We start from the raw sequence: 22,490 nt of genomic DNA on the forward strand, positions 1-22,490 counted from the left end.
ATACCTCTCCCACTTACTGGCCAACGTAACCTTGGAGCAAGTCACTTAACATCTGCATGGCTCAATTTCCTCATCTGTAAAACAGGGATGGTGTTAACAATATACTACTTACCTCATAGGGTTGTTGTGAGAATTGATAAGTTAACATCTTAAAGGGTTTAGAATAGTGCCTCTTTAAATGTTTATTACATTAAAACAGAACCAAAACACAGAAATCCATGCTGTCAATGCCCATCAACCAAAGCTGGCATGTGAAATGAAACCCATTTGTCACCTCTATACTGTAAGACATTCTGAACACACACCCGCACATGCACATGCTAAAATGTAAGTGGTCTGAGATGATGGAATTTGTCTGTCTTGTTCACTGCCATAATCCCCAATGTTTTCTACACTGAAGATGGTCCATAAATATCTGCTGACTGAAGCCAATCACCCTACATCTACTCAAAATAAAAATGGAGGGAAAGCCACAAGACTCTATGGAATTGTCTAAGCAATATCCACTGCTAACCAAAGAACAAACATGATGTTACATATTCCCAAGAAAAAAATCCCTGTCATGTTATTATTTTGAGAAGGCACTTGTGTCATATCCAGTAGAGTGTGACAGTTAAGAGAAGGGGTTCTGGAGCAACATTGCCTGGGTTCCAATCTTGCCTTTGTCACTTACAAGCTGTATGGACTTAAGAAATTATTTATCTCTGGGGCGCCTGGGTGGCTCAGTTGTTAAATGTCTGCCTTCGGCTCAGGTCATGATCCCAGGGTCCTGGGATCGAGTCCCACTCCAGGCTCCCTGCCTGGCAGGAGGCCTGCTTCTCCCTCTCCCACTGCCCCTGCTTGTGTTCCTGCTCTCGCTATCTCTCTCTCTCTGTCAAATAAATAAATAAAATCTTTAAAAAAAAAAAAAGAAATTATTTATCTCTGTCATAGATTTTTTTAATCTACGACATGGGGTTGGTTTTGAAGATTATATGAAATAATACATGAAACTGCTTGGAAAAGCACCTGACACATAGTAAGCCCTCAATGTTAGCTACAGTTACTAGAAAAAGTAGAATTTCCTTTTCCATGTTCCATAGAGAGAAAGGCCTGTTTCCTCACCATGTCCCTAAACATCTATACATTTAGTTTTTGAGTATGATCAGATCAATTGAAATGTAAAATACATTATAATAGGCTGTTTAAGAAACTCAAAATTAACCATCCCCGCGAGGCAAAATACATTATTTTTTCCTTGTTATCAAGAATCCCATTCAAAAAAAAAAAGGGGGGCATCCTCTAGCCTTAGCTGTTGGCCCATTTTGTGTTCTTTTAACTTTCTTCTTAGAAGAGAGGGAAAAAAACCATCACAGAAAACCGAATGATCTCAGAAACATCCACTAACCAGAGCATAAGCAAGACCAAATGTCCAAGATGTACACACTCCTCTAATCAGGATCCAAGGGCAAATATGAACAGTGCTTGCAAGGTTCCCAACCCTTCTCTTCTACCCCCTCTTCCAAAGGAATAACAGCTTCAAGAACCAGCCACCCCTCCATTCATATCCACTCCATATTCAGTTAGTGCTACTAAGCTAGGTGCTAACGATAACATGACACAGTCCCTGCTCTCCCTCCAGTCTCCATGTGGAAAGAGACAGACAAGTGAACTAGCAGTCACAAAATAACGCAAGTGTTAAGAGCATGGTCAACCCAGGTGCTTCAGGCACAGAGTGGGAGGTAGGGATCACGGTGTGCCTCTACAGCTGTAAGATTCACTCAGAAAGCACTGGAATTGTTTTCCGTCTCCTTCTTCGGACACACACACATACATATGTGTAGTATGACAGTACAGGCTACCCTCTGGTCAGGCTACACACCATCATCCTTACCCAAATTAGCTGATCCTTTCCCACGTTCGCTCGGCCCCCCAGGCATGGCTGAGAAGCTCACGTTGTAGTTGGGTCGGTTCTGGGGAGACGAGTGGGGGACGCTGGTCTGTGGCTTCGACTGTGTCTGCTGCCAGCCATAGCCACCTCCCTGCTGCCACCCTCCCCCCATGGGCTGGGGAGATGCTTTCTGCGGCGAGCTGAGAGGTGGAAATCCTCCACCCAATCCAGTTGGCGTGGTGGGTTTGCTGGCAAATGAAGAACTACCTACAGAAACAAAAAGAGAGACAGAGAGGAATGCTATTTTGAGTAGCCTCTAATTCCTGTGTCCCGAGTTACTGTTTTCAGTGACTTTAGTGGAAATGACCTTGACTGATAGCACCATTAACCTTCCTAATAGTTAAAGAAATTGCAGGTATATATTTCCTTTAATCTCCACACTGACATTTTTAGGTATGTATTAATAGCCCCATCATTTTCTTCAGATAAACAAACTGCAGTTCAGAGCAGTTAAGTGATTTTTTTTTCAAGTCACACAACCAACAAGTGGCAGAACTGGGACTTGAATCCAAGTCTTTGACTCCAAGCCTGAAGAGCCCTGGCTTTTCCCACTGTGCCATCTCTTCTCTCCTTCCCACCTTCTAAGCACATTCGGTTTTTTCACTGGAAGAGAAACTACCAAATGACAAGAACAGAGAATAAAGCAAAATACGTTCACTCACTAAGGTACTACTTACATGTCAGTGATTAAGATTAATCATTGTTTTTTGTAAGTACAAACGTGGTTAGTGCCCAAGAGTAAACAAAGATGTTTTGAAATTTCACAAGTAGGTTTCAATTTCACACTTCTTGCATTTCATTGCAGGAGAGTAAACACAGCCAACACTATGACAACTTGGAACCAGGCAAAGGATCTTACTCAAGCTTTACAAAAATGATTATTAGTTTGTGCCGGGAATTTAAGTAGAATTCTGATTCCACAATCTCCTAACTTTTAAGAACTTGCTGCATACATGCTGGGCTGTTTCCAAAATACAAAGACCAGCTGTGACTTGTGTTTAAAGAGATAAAATGAGAAACTGAAATGTGGTGATCTCTAGGAACCCTTTCATGCACCAAACCCAAAGTAACAGTGATAATAAAGTAACTAACATTTATGTACAAAATATGTTTGTGTATATTACTGCTTTCAATCTACACAACACTCTTAAGGAGGTAGGCAGTACTATTGATCCCACTTTATTTTTTTTTATATTTTTAATCCATAAATATTTATTTTTAAATTTATTTTTATTTTAAATTTAATTAACATATAGTGTATTATTAATTTCATAGGTAGAATTTAGTGATTCTTCAGTTGCATATAACACCCAGTGCTCATTCCAACAAGTGTCCTCTTAATGCCCATCACCCAGGTACCCCATCGCCTACCCAGCTCCCCTCCAGCAACCTTCAGTTTGTTTCCTATATTTAAGAGTCTCTTATGATTTGTCGCCCTCTCTGATTTTGTCTTATTTTTCCTTCCCTTCCCCTTTGTTCATCTGATTTGTTTCTTAAATTCCACATATGAGTGAAATCACATGATATTTGTCTTTCTCTGTCTTATTTCGCTTAGCATAATACCCTCTAGTTCCATCCACATCATTGCAAATGGCAAGATTTCATTCTTTTTGATGGTTGAGTAATACTCCATTGTATATATATATACCACATCTTCTTTATCCATTCATCTGTTGATGGACATCTGGACTCTTCCCATAGTTTGGCTATTGTGGACATTTTGCTGCTATAAACATTGGAATGCATGTGCCCCTTCAAATCACTCTTTGTATCCTTTGGATTAATACCTAATAGTGCAATTGCTGGATCATGGGGTAGTTCTATTTTTAACTTTTTGAGGAACCTCCATACTGTCTTTTTTTTTTTAAAGATTTTATTTATTTATTTGACAGAGAGAGACACAGTGAGAGAGGGAACATAAGCAGGGGGAGCAGGAGAGGTAGAAGCAGGCTTCCCACTGAGCAGAGAGCCCGATGTGGGGCTCGATCCCAGGACCCTGGGATCATGACCTGAGCTGAAGGCAGACGCTTCACGACTGAGCCACCCAGGCGCCCCTCTATACTGTCTTCTAGAGTGGCTGCACCAGTTTGCATTCCCACCAACAGTGTAAAAGGGTTCCCCTTTCTCCTCATCCTTGCCAACATCTCTTGTTTCCTGAATTGTTAATTTTAGCCATTCTGACCGGTATCTCATTGTGGTTTTGATTTGTGCCAAGTGATGTTGAGCATTTTTTCATGTTGACCCCACTTTAAAAATTTGGATTTAAATGGATTTAAATTTAAATCCAAATCTCAGAGAAGCTTCCTGACACGCTCATGATCTCACAGCTAGTTAACGGTGCTGGGACTTGACTATAGGCATCCTACCTCCAAATGTCATGCTCATTTGCTGCACCCATAATCCCTAATTCCTCCCCAAATCTCTGAACCTGTTACTACAATTTATCCCTTACTGTCTCTTCTCTCTATAGATCTTTCCCTTTATTCTCATATAGGACTCCTTCTTCCTTCTGCCCTGGGAATGCTGCATTATGGACACTGGGACTTAGAGTCAATCTGAGTTTGAGTCTCAGCTTTATCACCCATTCACGCACACATATATTCATCCATCCATCCATCCATTCATTCATCAGTTTTTATAGGTCATCTGTGTGCCATCTACTGTGCTGGGCGCTGGGAACACAGCACTGGGAATATGATCTACAGAAAATCCTTGCTCTTCTGAAGCTCAGTGAAAACCTTCACCTCATGGAGCCTCAGTTTCCTCATTTGTAAAACCAGAACTACATCTATATCACAGGTATACCATAAAGACACAAAGACCTTATGGAAATATTTCACAAACCCTGAATTAAGCAAATTAGGAGGCATTATATATTATAATATGATGCAAGTTCATATGCCCAGTATACACTGGTACATCATAACGGCTCATGGTATTGCCCCCTGTCAGTGTGTAACTCAGAGCATGAAGCGTCTTTCATGAGCTCCTGGGCCCACCTGCCAACAGCACATCAACATACACCTTAGGCTGGGTATTCATTCTGCACTGGGATTTCATTTTACAGTTTAAGGATGTTTACTATCTTCCCTTCTGAATATATATATGTGTGTGCGTGAGTGTGTGTGTATGTATACACACATATATATATAATTTTAAAATTCAATAAATATGGAAAAGCCTAAAAACTAAAAAAAAAAAAAAAAGTTTCCATAGTCCCATTACACTGCCATTTATTCATTCATTTATAAAACACCATCCAGCATCTTTCACATGCTAGGCTGCAGACACGGTGGTGAAAAGGCAAACGCTGATCCTGCTCTCAAGAGGCTCATCAACATTGCAGGACTTTCTGATGCCTACTCTTCCAGAATATTCTCTACCCATGTTCAGAAATTTAATTTTTAATGCTACTGAAGCTGGGAACTGACAAAAATGCAAAGCAGCAGCTAAACCCAGAGGCCACTGCTATCCTCATTAAAAGCTAAAGCAGTGGTTATCAGCCTTGGTTATGCATTATAATCACCTGGGGAGCTTTTAAAATTCCCTATACTCAGGCCACAGCCAGACCAATTAGATCAGAATGTCTATGGGAGGAACTAAGGCATTGGTGTTCACATCAGAATTGTTGAATGTGAAAATACCTTTTGGAGAAGGACACTGTCTTTTGTCTTTTCTGAAATGCAGCTATGTAATTTAGAAGTTTCATTTTAATCCTTAAAGCAATTGCCATGGTGTCAAAAATTCTGGCTTGTAGCCCTTGCTTATACACCTGTTCACTGTGTGGCTTCAGGAAAGTCACTTAACTTTCCTAAATTATGTGACTTGAAAAATGAAGAAATTTAGGAAACCAATTTTCCCAGCAGTTGTAAGAATTACTATCTTTCAAAACTGACAAAGAAGTCCTGAACTCCTCCCAGCAGGTTTGTTGTTGTAGTGATATGGGTGTAGCTATTCTGAAATTATTTTTGTTGTAGGACAGTTAGTGTTGTTGAGATCCAGGGCAATGGAAGACACGTATGTAGAATAGGGCAAGGCACGGAAGATCCCTGTGGTACTGGATGGGATTTTATATATAGTTATACCCACTCATCTCCTCTCTCTAGCTCCTGAAAGAGCAATGACACCCACTCCAGTACCAATGAACACACTTGGAGCACAGAACTTGGTTTCCAAATGCCATTTCTACAAAAAGGAATAAGGATTCCTTGGAGAATGACTGATTTTAGGACTGGGGAACAAATATTTCAAGACAAGCCTGGAGCATTTTGTTGTGCCATAAAGAAAGAAGGTTCTCAAAAACTGATGGATACAAGTGAAAAGGACAGAGGGACCCAGAAAAAAAGGGGTTTTCACAAACCAAACCAAATCTGAGATGAATCAAAATGATTCAAATGGATCAAAAAGGAATCTATTAGTCCATTCTGATGAGAGACAGAGAAAAAAAAAAGATTCTTTTTAGAGTTGAATGCCAATTAATATACACAAAAAGAAGGGCAGAATCAGAAAATCACAATTTTGCAACCATAGTAATAACTGCTTCAGGCAAGAATCATTAATGACTGCTAAAGCCAGTAGCTAAATCAGATGGAGAAGAGGATATTCTCACAGAGGGTAGTCTCAAATTGTCTCCAGATTACTCATCAATTACAAAGGGAAAAAATGGTAATTTTGTAATGAAGAAACCTGGCAGACACCCTCTAAAGCAAGTGATCAAAGTTAACATCAAACCCAAATTGAGACTTTCTCAACTGGCCTATATCCTTCAAGGATCAATGTCATGAAAAGCAAAAAAAAAAAAACGCAAAGGAATGATTCCAGATTAAAGGTTTCTAAAAGGACATGACAACTAAATGCAGAATGTGATGCTGGGTTTTTAAAAAGAACTTTCTATAAAGATCACCTCTTCAGAGAGGCCTTTCCTAACCACTTGATACCTAAAATAACACCCCAGGCCATCCATCACTCACATGCTCTCTGCTTTTTTTTCTTTTCATGCGCTTAAGATGGGGCTTATGAGTGTGAGCTCCAGAGCTTCAGGGTGTTGAAACCATGGGACTCGGGTGTATTACTTAATCGTTTGTGCCCCAGTTTCCTCATCTGCAAAATGAGGATACCAGTCCCAATACCTCAAAAGATTATTGAGGAGATTAAATGAAATGATACATGTAAAACTCTTAAAATAACATTGTTATTTTTTATTATTTGACACCATATTATATATTTATTCATTTATTGTTTCTTTCCCCTTCTAGAATATAGGCTTTAGGAAGGCAGGAATTTTGTTTTGGTTTTGTTTGTTTAGTGGTTTTTATTAAAACAATGTTAGCACGCAGAGGGCACTTAGTAAATAGTTGTGGAATGGATAAAAAATGAACAGTGAATAAGATTTTATTTGAAGTAGAATTTCACCTGATGTTATTATTTTAAAATTTGAAATGTATATTAAGAAGGAAAAGGAAAGAAGGAAAATGACTTTGAGAGTTCTTAAAAGAAAAAAAAATTCTAACGGGTGTATGATGGAAGGTAAAGATTCTGATACAATTACTGGCAAAAATGGAGTCATGCTCTCATTCCCTGCAGACAATTTAGCTCTCAAGCTTCAGAAGGGCTCTCTTGAGGACCTAAACTATCAGCATGGCCAATTCAAAACTCTGTGTCAGGGATACCCTATCCTTATTTAACCCCGCACTGCCCAGAGGAAGAAGGAAAAAGGAGAAAGAAAAGGTTTCATGACATACTAGTCGAACGAACTGTTCCTTGAAAAAAGTTTCCTTGGTGAGATGGTTTGATAACCCTGCAACCTATCCTTTTGGGGAACATCACCATGAACAGTTATGCTAAGAAGTTTTTACAATAATCAAAGTCCACTAAACTTAGTGCTTCCAAAATTACTTCCCCATGGAACACTTATCTTTCAACAATGATTAACATATGATGAAAAACACTTTGAAAATACTATACAGTCAATTTTCTGTATGGAATTTTACAAACTGACCAGAGAGCACTGTAGTCAGCGGAGAGAAGACACAGGATGCCGACGTGAGGCTCTCACGGGTACCATCACAGGAAGGCCTGTGCATGGCGGGCCCCGTACAGCACAAATCTATCTAACCAGCCTCATTTTTCAGCATTGCCCTACATGTTCGTTACCTTTGCTGCAGCCAAACTCTGTTATCACGTGCTCCTGAAGGTTCTGACTGTACTCATGTTACTAATCCAAAATGAGACATTGGAGAAATGGTTTACTAGGGGTTAATTCCAACCCAGTATTTGAAGCTTGTTTTCTTTTTTCAAAAGCCCATCTCAGGTTTTAGAGTATTGCTTAAGAACACATACTATTTTAGGTCCCGGGTAACAACACCAGAGATTTAGATGTAAGGCTTTGTAGCCAAAGTAAATGCTACTTATATCTTAACCTGCTGAGTTCATACCTAGTGTCCCAAGGTCAGCAAAAGGATCCAGAGTCTGTGGTTTGTTTTGATGGGTGGGTGTGCCATGCGAGGATCCCGTTGGGCTGGTGGCAGCTGACTTGCTTCCCACTCCAAAACTTCCTGAAAAGGAAATAAAATCATTGAAAATGAGTTAGTTGTCCAAGGCTGAATTCTGAAATTCAGAAATCCAGAACTACCGCTCATCTTGCTCTGAAGGCAAATTAGGACAGGGTTTGCAAATATGTTAGAAGCTGTTAGACCTTATTTCTCTGACTTAAGTGAAGAGTGGCCTGGAGCAGGGACAGGGAACAGAGAAGGCATATGTCATTTCCTGGCCATCCCTGGAAACTATTATGTCCAGTGTTTACCTCTCATATCACCTGACTTCATTCTTTCCTATGGGGTTTGGAGTCAGGCTTGGATCTGAATTCTGGCTCTGCTACTTCCTAGCTGAGTAATTTGGCATATTGCTTAACTTCTCTGAGCTTCAAAATTTTCTCATTGGTTAAAGAAGGAAATAGCAACTGCTTCAAAAAGTTGCTGTGAGATAAGCATATAGTGTGTGTGTGTGTGTGTGTGTATGTATGTATGAGTGTGTGTGTGTTAACTTGCACAGCACTGGAAATGCAATCATACAAGATGGCTCTCAAGAAATACCATATTAGTCATGAGAAAGAGAATTCATTTATTACAGACAAATTCGACACTAAAACAAATCCTTTGTTAAGAAAGAAGACTATTTAGATTATTCAGTACCTACTCTATGCCAGAAAATTTCATATAAGCTATTTCACTTGAACTTGTACAACTGTGTGGGACAAGAATTATGAACCCTATTTTACAGATTATAAAATGGAAGTTCAGGCTTATAAAAAATCCAAGTGCTTCTAAGTGGTTGAGTTAGCTATATACCCAGATTCGTCTAATTCTATTGTCAAGACAGACATTCAGCAAATGAAACTGAGAATAGTTAAATAATGTATAAAACACACTACTATCTTGTCATCAAAGGTGAAAAGCTCCACCAGAAGGTGAGTGTTTAGGAAATTACATAGGTGGGCTATAATACTCTGCAAGTACTCATGACAGCTCAGGTGAAGGATTATGCTTTAGCAATTGGCTAAATGTGCACAAAAATAACCTGTTGACTTTTACCTGGTTTGGTATGCCAATCCCAACCTCCTGAAACATCTGGCTGAATGTTCACAGCAGGTGTACTAGAAGCTGCAAATAGGAAGATGAAAAAGAATCACAACAAAATAGCTGAGAACCTACTTTCCTGAGTTCACACAGAAAAACGCCGTCCCTTCCATGAAGCCTGCATGACCTGCCAACGTCCCAAGTGATTCATCTCTGCCTCTGAGCTCTCCCAATATTCTGCAACACTGATATTTTTGTGCCTTCATCTATGGTTACTTACATGATAGTTGGTAGAACACATATACTCTTTGTTTCTCTTCCTTATTTGGCTTACTTATATTTTACTTCCATCCACACTTTGAGTTATAACTGTGCATATGTCTGTCTCCATTAAATTGTTAGTTCCTTGAAGGCAAGAACTATCTTATTCATCTTTGTGTGTCCTACCTCTACCTTTAACACAAAGTCAGTGGCCAATAAGAAAAGGTAAAAAGAAACTTAAACTCCATTTGCCTTAAGTTGGTATTAATAAGTGTATGAGAACCATGATTGGTTTAGAACTGAAATTTTGTTTTCTCCTCTGCTGTGACTGAATGGAGAATGATGAGTCAATCAGAGCGTGTATTGAGCACTAACTATATACATCATCTACCATGCCGATGTCACAGTTCATTATCACTCAAAACTAACTTACTGCAGTTTCAAGAGAGACCATTCTGACCCCTCTCAAAATTCCAAATGTAGAATTTAAAAGAAATGTTCAGCTACAGAGAATCAGGTATATTAGAGGAATATACATTGGTAGAGTAAGCTTTTTCTGAATCTATAAAATCTAAATAAGAAACAAGAGACCATAAGAAAGAATTTCTTTTTAAGGCACCTGTAGGTTCTGTCCATAAAATCAGTGAGTAAAATGCAAACATTAAACTTACATGGCAAATAGCATTAAACACACACATGCGCACACACACACATCCCCACCACCACCAAAAGAAACATCAAAGCACCAAAATTAGCATTACCAAGGTTTGCATTTGCCTGTTCTGTTTGCTTAGTACCAACCAAGACATCTTGTACTTTCTCATCATTAAGTTAAAAAGAACATGCCCTTATCAGTCATAATAGTTCTTTCCTTTCTATTTCTCTTCTACCACAGTAACCCATTAAAACTGTGGTGGAAATTAGACAATTTTGCTAACATTTGCTGTTTGATTTCCTTTAAGCTCTGATCTTAGTCTTATATCCAACTAGGATGTAGAAATAGGTGTAAGAACCTCAACTTTATTACTAATCCAGCCCACAAATCCTTATGACCACCCACCATCTGTAAGGCACCGTACTACAGAACAGAGAACTAAAAGACATTGTCTAGCGTCAAGAAATATAAAATCTGTTGAAGATATAGGAATATACAGATGAAAAGGTAATCATCTAGTATTTTAAATCTTTATTTTGCCTTTTATTATGGTTATTTACTTTTTCTTCCAACACTATGCCCCAAGTGATTGTTGTCTTCAGAGTAGATGTTCAATAAATATCTATAGAACTCAAAGGCACTATTTCTTGATTTTCAGAAGAGATTGGTGATGCCTTGTAGAAGTCAGAGATGAGCAATCTGACCTCCCAATCTGACATGTCAGTCTGACCTATATATTATCCTGTATGATGATGATGCAACTGACCCACTAACAGTGGAATAACTGTTTTTCCAGCAAGGATAGTGGAAAATTCTTTTCAGTCACTGGCATGACACAGGTCAAAATAGCGACAAAACAAAGGGGTGCTAACTGGCTGAGAGTGGATGATAAGCATCTTCTAACCAGTTCACAAGCACCAGAGAACTGAGTCCAGAATTGCCATGCTGAACTATGAATATACATACCCATGGGACACAAAAGATAGTACTCTTATGAAAACTGTAAGTTCAAAGTATTAAAGTCAGGGAAAATATATAACCTTATTAACACTATCACTATGCACCAAAGAGACTTAGGAAAAAATGAGTTAATTCATTTTATATTTACATATCGTATGGAAAGACAGATAGATAATACCTACTATGTGCCCATAATTCTTCTAGGCACTAGGAAAGCATTAATGAACAAAACAAACAAAACTCCCTGCTTTTGTGAGCTCATATTCTCGTGGGGAGAGATGGACAAAGAAAAAGAAACATAACACATGAATAAATTATTGAGTATATTGGAAGTTGATAAATATGATGGAAACAAAAATCTAGAGTAGGGGCACGGAGATGAGTTGTGATATGAAATGGAGCAGTTGGGAGTAGACCCCACTGAGAAGGTATCAGGTGAGCAGAGATCAAAGGAGGTGAAGGAGTTAGTCAAACCAATGCCTGGGGAAGAGGGGACAGCCAGCACAACAGCAAGAGGCCAGTATGGCTAGAATGGAGAGAGCAGGAGGGGGAGGACATGAGGTCACAGCACTGGGGGGTGAGAGCACATAGGCCAGGTAGGCCATTTCGATGACTCTCTCCCTCTCCCTCCTCCCTGCCCCACCCCCCGCTCACACACACACACTCCCTCCTAAAATACATAAATAAATAAATAAATAAATAAATAAATAAATAAATAAATAAAATCTTTTATAAATAAATAAATTAATTAAAATACGTTCTTACCATGCACTGTAGGTGAAGGACTTCTTGTAGGCTGAAGAAAGGGGTCACTGGAAGCACTGGACGTGGTCAGAAAAGAACCCAGCAAATCCTGACCTGATGGTTTAGAAGGTGCTCCAAACGGGTCAAAGGCGGCACCTAGACAACAGAAGGAAAAATGTGTTTCTTTGTCCTGTGAGTTCATTCATTAAATTAATATTGAAGAGTTGTCACTATGGCCAGGTCTTAGGCCAAATATTTGAAACACTGGGATGAAGCCTGCCTCCTGGGCTGCTCCACACGGCCATCCCTATCCTTAAAACTTCACCCAGGGCCAACAATGGAACCTGAGGATTCCTGACTGCACAGGAACAATCCCATCTTTATGGACAAAGGAGGACTGTAGATTTATCTGCTGGATGATACATAAACACCATCAATGAGGGCCTCATGGCCTTCTAGAAATGACCCGCAAAACCATGCTGGGACCAAAGGAAATGCTCCATGAACAACCTGGGCTCATACTGAATATATTAGTGGACAAATACCAGGTAGGGGAGCTCTGCTATCAAGGTGAGCGGTAGAAAACCCCACTGACCAGGTTTTACTTAGTTTTGTTTTGTGTTTTTCGTGATCTCTGGCTCACTTGAAAGTTAGAAAGAGGAGAAAATGAGTGTTGCTATGTCACTCAAATGCTTTCTCAAATAACTTGCTAGAAACCAGATGCAGATAAGTGAGGAAAAGTTTGTGAATGTACTCAGAAGACTAGAACAAAGCAAGCAGCTGAAGCCTCCCGCAACAATACAGTAAAACTAATATTGTATCATTTCTCAGGGCTTACATTGCCTTTCATAAAAAGTACGTCAGCTGCTTCTCAGTCTCTCCCTGCCAGATAGTAGTATTACCTTCATTCCATAGACAATGAAATGGAAGTTTCAGAAAGCCAAGTCAATCAATATATTTAGCCTCAATTTCATCATCTATAACCTGGGGCACAGATTTAACTCATGTCTCAAAGATCCCTTGTAGCTCTGACCCTAGAACGTAACTATCTGCATGAGACTGTGATGAATTAAATCACTGAAAGTCACGCAAGGTGCGTGGCCTTGAAACCTGACTGAGCACTATGGCATTTTGGATCCTGCAGATTTTTTTTCCTGACAGATCTTTTATTCACTTTGGTGAGTAAGAACTAGATAAAAGGAAGCCGAACAGATAGGAAACAGCCTGGGACTCAGGGTACCTGGGTACCACCGTGGCTCCATCAATAACTAATGTAGGAGCTTGAGCCTCGACACCCCCATTCTACGATTTTAAGACTCATTTTTACACCAAACGCCTCCAGTTGAACGACTCGAAATCAAGACCACCCCCAGAGCCCTCCGAGAACTGAAGGATTCGCTTGGGAAAGCAAGTTTCCACAGGTTACCATGGGAGTGGAGAGTTGAGACATTTCTCTTTACTCTTCCTAACATGATGTCATCTTGGTTGATGGTGATGGTAAGAAGGGGCAGCTAAAACGCTGACCCAGCTACAGCATCTTGCAAATTTCAAAGCATTGTGCATGACCGGTCATAGGTCAGGTCTGTAGCAGTGAGCAAAGGGAAGCCGGACCACATGGGCAACAACTGCTTGGTTACAGTCAGTGGTGGTGCTGGCCTAAGTCCCTTAAATGCCTCCTGAGCCAACCAAGTACTTCTCTGCATAACCAAAGTGCATTCAGAAAATCACAATTCCAGGAAGACATTACAGGAAAACTAAGAGAGAGCTCTCAAGTCGAATGGCTCAGTTTTGGGCCCTGGCCCCACCAATAAGAAGCTGTATAAATATACACTACTAATTTGACCCTAAGCCTCCATTTCCTTAACTCTAAAAATAGGGACAATAATAGCACCTAATTACCACGTTTTTATAATAATTGAATCCATGTTTAGTGTTAAATTTCATTTTAGGCAAACAGTAAGTACCCCAAGATTATTAGCTGTTATTATTAGTAATAATTCATCAATCTACATCTCCAAGCAGAAGTCACTAAAGCAGCTCAGGGACTGAAGCTTTGGGAAAAAAAAAAAAAAAGCAAAAACAAAGAAAGAATGAAGAGCTCAAGGATTCACTCTTATACTGTCCTACCAAAATGGACAACATTTCCATTTCCTCTTGTGTTCTCCATTTAACCTAAGATAGAGACCTCTGAGAGCCTTTCAGGGAGACCAGGAAAGTCTCGCTTACGAGGAAAGTTCAATTTTGCCTGCTTGGCCCCAAGGTTACAATTCAAAACTGAGAGGTACAGTGCAACATGGAAAACATTACCTTCTCCCACTCTTAGGGTTGGAGACGCGGACGTGGAGGTGGCAGATCGGCGTGGTGTTGACTGGGCGGACGCAGGTCCACTCGGATGAAACATGTCTTCTACCCCTGACTGGCCAGCCTGGGCAGGCCCGGCCGCACCTCCACCCCCAAACAGGTCACTCAGCAGTTCAGAATTGGTGGGAGGTGCCACTGGCGGAGAGAAGTTCTTACTCACTGCAGACCCTTCTAGACCCAGAAGGTCCACATCCTCGGGGGGTGGAGGAGCAGTGGACCCCTGCTGCTTTTTGCTGGGCTTTTTAGCTCCATGATGTTTGTCACCACTGGTGTTGCCGTGTGGACTGGAAAGGGTCAGAAGTTCATCGTCCGACTGCTCACTTTCTGGATTCACTAGGGCAGCATGGTCCTCCTCACAGAATGATTTTTCTGATTTCTGATCTAAGGAAGGCAGAGGTGCCCATAATAAGTTAGTTACTGGCCACAGCATTACTGATTTTTGTGAGTGAAGTCAGTCCATTACTCCAGAAAGACAAAGGAGCAGCCCTGAGCAAACAATGCTTTCAGACCCTTACCAGTGGAAAACCTGATGTATTTCTCATGTCATTCAATCACCCTTTGTTGAGCATCTGAGAGGCAGGATAGCATAATGGGGACGAGCAGGAACTTCGGAGCCGGACAGGCTGGGTCTGAATCCCACCTCTACTACTTACTGGTTCTGCGACATTGAGAAAGTTACTTTACTTCTCCTCTGTGCCTTGGTCTCCTCCTCAGCAAAATGGGGGTAACAAAGAGTACCTAACTCTGCTGGCTACTGTAAGGATTACATAAGATGATAAAGAGAAAGTGTTCAGACCAATATTATGTAGTACTTAAGTGTTTACGAGTATGATTATGATTATTATCTTCCAGGTGCTATTGCTAGGTGCTTTGGGAAAAAAACCTGTTATTTCCTAATCCTTTGCTGATTCCTCTCACTGTCTTTTCTTTTCCAGGCCTGCGGCCAAAAGCAAGTCCTTCCTCCCACAGTCTGGAGTGGAAGCAAGCCACACACACCTAACAAGTGAATAGATGGAGAGGCTCCGCTCAGGATGGTCCTTAGACCCTTTCAGCATCAGATGGGCAGCAAGGAAGAGGCCCGTTCTGGAGAAGGGATGGAGAGGCTGGTGAGCAACTTTCCAGGCCCTCCTTGAGACAGATCCTCCAACGGAACTTCGTTATTTAATGTCAGCTAGACCCACATTCTAAATCAAGTACAGATCCACATCCCTACTCCCCAGTTCTGAAAGGAAAAAAGCTATGAAATGGGAAACGTTTCCCTAAGTTTGGAACAAATTCAGCTGGTGGAAAAATCTGACCAGAACTGATGTGAAAGTATTTATAATCTTCATTTACCTCACCCAGTGTGATTCTTTTTATGTTTCACTGCAGAAACATGAATATGTTCCATTACAAGTTGTCTGAGATGCCGCTGGGGATGCTAAGTAATATACAATTTATGTACCATATCACCTTTCTAAAAGTCGAAAACTTTTGCAATTCCTAAATGCTTCTGGTTCTGTGAGGTTCAGATAAGAAATGAACATTTGTGCTAAAACCTATTTCAGAGCCTAACAGGAATGATTTCTAAATTACTTACTACAATGTCAATGGAGAGGGAAAAGTGAAGTTTTATTAAAAGCCCTTATGTGAGGAAGGTAAGATGGTAGGGGACTTGTTACTGTGGGAACTGGGAAGTCTACCTGCTGTCTAGATTTCGCTGGGCTTTTCAGTTTTTTTTTTAATGTTATTGGTTCCACTTCTCAGTAGGAAATTCTGAAAGTAAGGCTTTTAATTCAAAGGAATTCTGTGAACTTTTTTTGTCACCAAACATGGAAAACTCCATAGGCAATGGGAATACCATCTTATGTTCACATAGTGAAGAAAGGTCAATCGAGAGAATTTTATCCAGAGCATTTCCAAAGCTATTTTCCTACCCCTTTCTTAGAGAAAGTTCTTGCGATTCAATTCTGCATTGAATCTTGCAGTTAACCTCAGCAAACGCTACAGCAAGGAGGCAAATGTGTATGGACAGAATGCCAATGCCAGTCTACTGATGGCAGCAGTCTGAAGTGTTATGTTGGAAAGATTCTAAAAACATCTCCAGGTTTGGCAGAAAAGGATACTGTGACTGAGCCCAATTTCTGCCATGGCTGTTAAAGCACGTAGCAGAGACATATGGGCGAAGTGTGTGCCTTTTCTGTACTGGAGGAAGCTTAGATCCACCCTGTTGGTGGTGAGAGCCCTCTGGGGGAAGTGCCAGACTTTATATTTTCAGAACATGTACTCGAGGGCATTCGTGTGTCGGCAGCATAAAGGGAAATACTAGAAAATATCATGCTTATTTGTAAATCCAGGAAAGATGTGATCCAAAACACAGCATAGAGAGAAAAGGTAGAATTTGGCTGAAAATGGTTTTCTACATCAGTCTAAGAGTACCCATGGAGTTGAAAGTAGGGAAGTGATTTCAAATCGCCTGATTTGAAAAAAGGAATGAGCAGGGAGGGTGTGAAATAAGGAGGAACAAGGATGACTTCAAGTATTGCTGTCTTTGAGGCTGCTTCGAGGACAAACCATGTTTACAGAAGAACCACGTAACTTAAGTATCTAACCACATAACTCAGAGAAATGCCTGGAAGTACCTTGCCAACAGAGAGAGGAAAAGAAGCCACCTTGCCCAAAATGCCTGGGGTTGTCCGGAGGGATGTCTATTGGAGCCTGTCCTGCAAGACAGAAGGCCATGAAACATCAATGAAACACAGTAAAGAAGTCAAAGTGATACATAACACAGAGGCTTTGCCCTGAAAACAAAACCACCAGGGGACTCATACCTCCTAAGACCAGAGTATCCTGATGCTCCTGGTGAGACGAGAAGAGGATGCTGGGATTGACATCTTTTGTGCAGTAATGTTCCCATGGTGGGGTTAAGTCTATCACTTTGTCGTGGGGCTGTAGTTCTACATCCAGAGTCACCTGAAATAGCTGAGGATATTTTTCTGGTACATCACATGCATCCAACTCAGGTCTACATAGGAATTTAAAAGAAGAAGATCGGTGAAAAACAATGGGATCAGAATGATGTTCAGCACAGAAACCATTGTAGGTTGACCCAGGTTAACCCTCAGACTCATTCCTCGGGAAAAAGCAGTCATTAACCAGTTAAGTACTTTACTGTTCTGAGCCTGTTTTCCTCATCTAGAGAAAAGAGGAGAATAATGCCTACTCAAAGAATTTGGATACTACCACTTGTGAAAGCATTCTAGAAGGACGGCTGATAGATCCAGCCAGTATGCCTGGGTCAGGCCAAATCTGTTGTTAACATAATGAAACAGCCCCAAGCTGCCACCCTGAGCTCTTGAATGTCCACCCCTACCCTGACCCTATCCCCCTGGCTTCAGCCACCCTTCTGAGTTCCCAAGACCACACCATATTAAAGCAACTAAGGTTCGTACAGAAGGGTACCCTTCTTCAGTGCTATGGCCTGGCATTCTGTCTGAAGGGTCATCGCTCATATCATACCACAGATTAAACTGCGCTCCCTGTTGAAAAACACAAAGGGATATACAGATGTAAAGGGTCACAGTATTGATACTTTGTTTCCACTTTGTTTAGTCTTGTTCCCTCACACGGAATTTTAGACCTTTCTGTTTGAAGTCTTCGATCCTATTGTGTTCAAGACAAATTATACCCAATTGCAAGTTGTAAAACGCAACCAGGCTCTCTGTGTTGCTAATCTACACTCTAACAGTCCTGCGGCACAGGATTCCAGGGGATGCTGCCACACGGAGCCAATGAGCTTTGGGCACTTGGCTTCCAGCATTTCACAGCTGCTTGTATTGAAAGGGGTGTTCGGCAAGGAGCACTCACTTGGTGAACTTTAAAACTGTGGTTTCCAGTGGTATGAATCCAGTATGAAACTGAAGCTGGAATATCTGGGTGTTGGTCACCTAAAAATACAGGAGAGAAGCACATTAAAATCAACCCGTGAAAAGGGAATCGGATCAAAAGATTATATTTTGGGGAGCCATGCACCTTCAACTGTTTCAACATCTGAGCCTTTGTTTACTATGAATACTAAGTGACCTTGCCATTTGGTAATGGCCCAGTGTTATTTCCAGCCTCTCTTCCCGCATGAACTCTGCTTGGGCAAACCATTTCTTCCTCCATTAATGTCTCACATTCTTGCACACTGCCATACCTTGGCTCATTCCATTCCTCTACCCAGAATGCCCCTGCTCCAACCTGATGAACTCCTCCTTCAAGGGCCACCTTACAAGGTCATATCCTCTCTGTAGCCTTTCTGTAGCCACCACTGGCTAAAACAAACCACTCCCATTATGGCATCCCATCCCACCTCTACTCTGATAGTGGATATTCAGACATGTGGTGACTTTCTCCTGCTAGGCTGAGCTCCCGAAGGGCAGGGACACAGTCTTATTCTTGTCTGTCCTAAATCCCTAAGGCGATGATTGGCACAGAGCATGCACTTAGCAAATATTTGATGAATTAAAATACAAGTACTTATTACATTATTCATAATATCCAGGAAGAGGCAAGACCCAAATGTCTATCAACTGATGAAGAGATTAATGAAAAGTATTAGAGCCACAATGGAATATTATTTGGTCATATAAAGGAATGAAGTACTGATACATGATACAACATGGATGAATTTCAGAAACATGCTAAGTGAAAGAAGCCAGTCTCAAAGGACCATATATTGTATGATTCCGTTTATATGAAACGTCCCAAATAGGCAAGTCTATAGAAACAGAAAGTAGATTAGTGGTTACCCAGGAGATGGAAACGGGGAATGGGCAGTGGCTGCTAATAAGTATAGGGTTTCTTCTGGGCATGACAAAGATGTTCTGGAATTATATAGTGGTGCTGCATAACCTTTTGAAAATACTAAATATAATTGTACTGTACACATTAAAAGAGTGAATTTTATGTTAATATGTGAATTTCATGGTAATAAAAAAATTGAAAAAATATAATTACTTAATCCCACACCCTTCATAGAAATATCACCTCTCACATTGATTCAAATGGGACACTATAAAAAAGGGCACAAGCTTCTAAAGAGCAAGGTTTGCTAGAAGCTCGAAGGCTGTCAGCTTCTGGCAAAGACATCATGCCAAGGACGGGGCAAATCACCACCTCTCTGAGTCTCATTCCCTATAAAATAGGGAAATCGGTATAAGTAATCTTTAAAGGCTCTTTCTAATTCTAAAACTACAAGTCACTCAAACCCAAAGTGATGCAGAGAAAAGACTCCAAAATACTCCTTATATTAAGGGATGCCTGGCTGGCTCAGCCGGCAGAGCATAGGGTCATGAATTCAAGCTCCACACTGGGCATAGAGCTTACTTTAAAGAATAAGATACAATAAAATACTCCTAGTAAAGGCTCAGAAGAGTTTATGCCATGATTCTTCATGAAACCATACCTTAGCCTGTAGCCGGCTCCCAATGGTTGACCTCAAATGATACATGGAAACAACCACATCTCCTTGTACAGTGATGCTCAAGGGAATGAAGATTTTTCCATCTTGGACCCGGTATTCTCTTTAAACAGAAACAAAAATATACACTGAAAGAGTCCAATCTTGTATAATCACATAGGTAGAGTCCTCTGTGGCTCTGGCCAAGGGACCTGTTGCCCAAGCCCGGACCCAAGAACCATTTCCTATCTTGAGCAGAGTCAGGAGCACGGCTGTGGGTGCAAACTGGTTTTACCATGGGATGCTGTTGGTCTGATGCTAGGCCCTCTCTCTCTCCATCCCATCTGGACTTCCAGATAAATTGACTGCCCATCCTTACTTTGCAGATCTCATAAACCTCAAGTACACCTAGCTCTGATGTATTTGTCATTTCCTAACTTTAAATGAATAGTTAAAGCAGGGACAGAGGGAACAAAAATATCCAACCAAGATCATAATGCCATGCTCTATGAGGGTCTTGGATACCAATCCCCAAATTCAACCTATTCCAAATTAACTTCATCTTTATTTTTAAAGATTTTATTTATTTATTTGTCAGAGAGAGAGAGAGAGTGAGTGCACGAGCAGGGGGGAGCGCCAGGCTGAGCAAGGAGCTCCTGCTGAGCAAGGAGCCCGATGTGGGACTCGACTCCTGGACCCTGAGATCATGACCTGAGCCAAAGGCAGATGCTTAACAGACTGAGGCACCCAGGCGTCCCAAACTAACTTCATTTTATGTTACCATCCACTCCCTGCTCTCTACACCTCCTACCACCTCCCACTGGCACCTGCTCTTTATTGTGAATTCTATAACTTCTTTAATTACATCACCATCTACCTCATTGCTCACCCAGAAACTTCGTTCATCCCTGATTCTTCCCTCATCCTCACCAAAACTCATCAAGGTCATCTCTTTCTTAAATGTGCAGGTCCTCAGTCCCCATCACTGTCTTAACCCTCATTATAGCTCACGTTAGTCCCTTACTTGTGTCTCCATTTGAGAAGGAGCTATAGCATCCCTTGACTTACTTGTGCTTTTCTATAATTACAACCTACATAGAATTTTGTTTTTTAATATCAGCCATGTCACAGTAATGCAGTCCTCACAGGAAGAATATGATCCAGCTTATACAAGAATTGAGCAATTCACAAGAAGAAGTGAAAAAAAGTATCATGACTGGGGTACCTGGGTGGCTCTGTCAGTTAAGAGTCTGCCTTTGGCTCAGGTCACGATCTCAGGGTCCTGGGATCGAGCCCCACATCAGGCTCCCTGCTCAGCGGGGAGCCTGCTTCTCCCTCTCCCTCTACCCTTCCCCCCCACCACTTGTACTCGCTCTCTTGTGTGCTCTCTCTCTCTCAAATAAAATCTTAAAAAAAAAAGTATCAAAAAAAAAAAAAAAGAAAAGTATCATAACTTACTTCATTCGTTCAAAATCTGCACAGGTTGTATATATTTTGGTTTCTCCAATCAGTACATCACAGTAAGGACGACATCCATTTCTCTGTTTGTTAAAAAAAGGAACTGGACTGACAGTGATGGACTTAATGGTGAGAGGCTTGAAGTGAGGGCGGTAGGGTTTGTCTGCTAGGAGGTCACACATATAGCCCAGGTATCTGAAACAGAAGATTGACATTCTGTCGGTGCCTAGCACACCAGAAGAAAGAAGCAATCAATCTTTGCTATGAAGTCTGTTCTTGTAAATTTAATGTGATAATTTCTTAAACATTAACTACCAAAAAAGGATGTAGCCATTTAGGAAAGCTTTCATCTAGTGACATTACTATATTTCCCCGAAAGAACTGATAAAATGATATTTATTAAGTGGAAAAGCTTATGGGAGCCTTATACTAGCTCGATATTTGCACATCTATTCCTATTTGATCTACCAGATTCAATTTATCAGCTAAAGGCTGGCTCTGGAAAAAATTTAGGATTTATCAAAAAAGGAGAGGCAATTTAAATAAGAGAAAAGAAGAAACTGTGACTAATGGGAATATAATAAGTCAATTACCTAAAAAGGGTTTTCCTTTTTTTAAAAACATCTGGGCCTACCCTGCATCTAGCTTACTTTACCTCCTGTGGGATGGCGACAGTCCGATTCCGGGTCGCTTTGCATATAACAATCGCACAGCCGGGCCAGGAGTGGAGTAGAGATTACAGAAAATGAACATAGCACCAACCAGAATTGACGATGCTGCCCGTCCATCCTGCCAAGGAAGATACATAAACCTGTCACAAACATGGTCCAATCAGCCACTCACCACCGAGAATGGCTATACTTGCAGTTAAAAGAGGGGAGAAAGAGGGAGAATTCCTCTTAACAGAATGATTTTCAGTTCAAAACTATGCACTTGAAAACCGAACTCTGTCCCAGCTCTTCAAGTCACAAAGCAGCAAGGAAGACTTATTCTTAGGGCAAAATTAACTCTCTACTAACCTAAGAAACCAAGCAACATAAATTTGATTTGCATATATTTACTGAAAAATAATCTAATCTTCAAAGTAACTTTGGACTTATAGGATCAGAACTAGTAGTTGAGGTC

The 22,490-nt window shown here is 40.8% G+C and overlaps 1 protein-coding gene across 5 annotated transcripts in view; it reads right to left on the reverse strand.

Moving 5' to 3' along the window:
- DNAJC6 (DnaJ heat shock protein family (Hsp40) member C6) overlaps positions 1 to 22,490 on the reverse strand; it is a 144,100-nt gene that overhangs the window by 13,010 nt on the left and 108,600 nt on the right. For all 5 annotated transcript variants that reach the window (XM_032427017.1, XM_032427043.1, XM_032427024.1 and 2 more), the window contains exons 6-16: positions 22,021 to 22,154; positions 21,366 to 21,560; positions 19,914 to 20,031; positions 18,332 to 18,411; positions 17,296 to 17,489; positions 17,107 to 17,187; positions 14,432 to 14,866; positions 12,146 to 12,280; positions 9,520 to 9,588; positions 8,365 to 8,484; positions 1,874 to 2,137 (exon numbers count right to left, since the gene is read on the reverse strand). In XM_032427017.1, the coding sequence (XP_032282908.1) occupies positions 1,874 to 2,137; positions 8,365 to 8,484; positions 9,520 to 9,588; positions 12,146 to 12,280; positions 14,432 to 14,866; positions 17,107 to 17,187; positions 17,296 to 17,489; positions 18,332 to 18,411; positions 19,914 to 20,031; positions 21,366 to 21,560; positions 22,021 to 22,154 (1,825 nt within the window). The remainder of the gene's footprint in view (positions 1 to 1,873; positions 2,138 to 8,364; positions 8,485 to 9,519; positions 9,589 to 12,145; positions 12,281 to 14,431; positions 14,867 to 17,106; positions 17,188 to 17,295; positions 17,490 to 18,331; positions 18,412 to 19,913; positions 20,032 to 21,365; positions 21,561 to 22,020; positions 22,155 to 22,490) is intronic.

This window comes from Phoca vitulina, unplaced genomic scaffold (assembly GCF_004348235.1).
Source record: "Phoca vitulina isolate PV1807 unplaced genomic scaffold, GSC_HSeal_1.0 scaffold2, whole genome shotgun sequence".
In the NCBI taxonomy this organism is placed as follows: domain Eukaryota; kingdom Metazoa; phylum Chordata; class Mammalia; order Carnivora; family Phocidae; genus Phoca; species Phoca vitulina.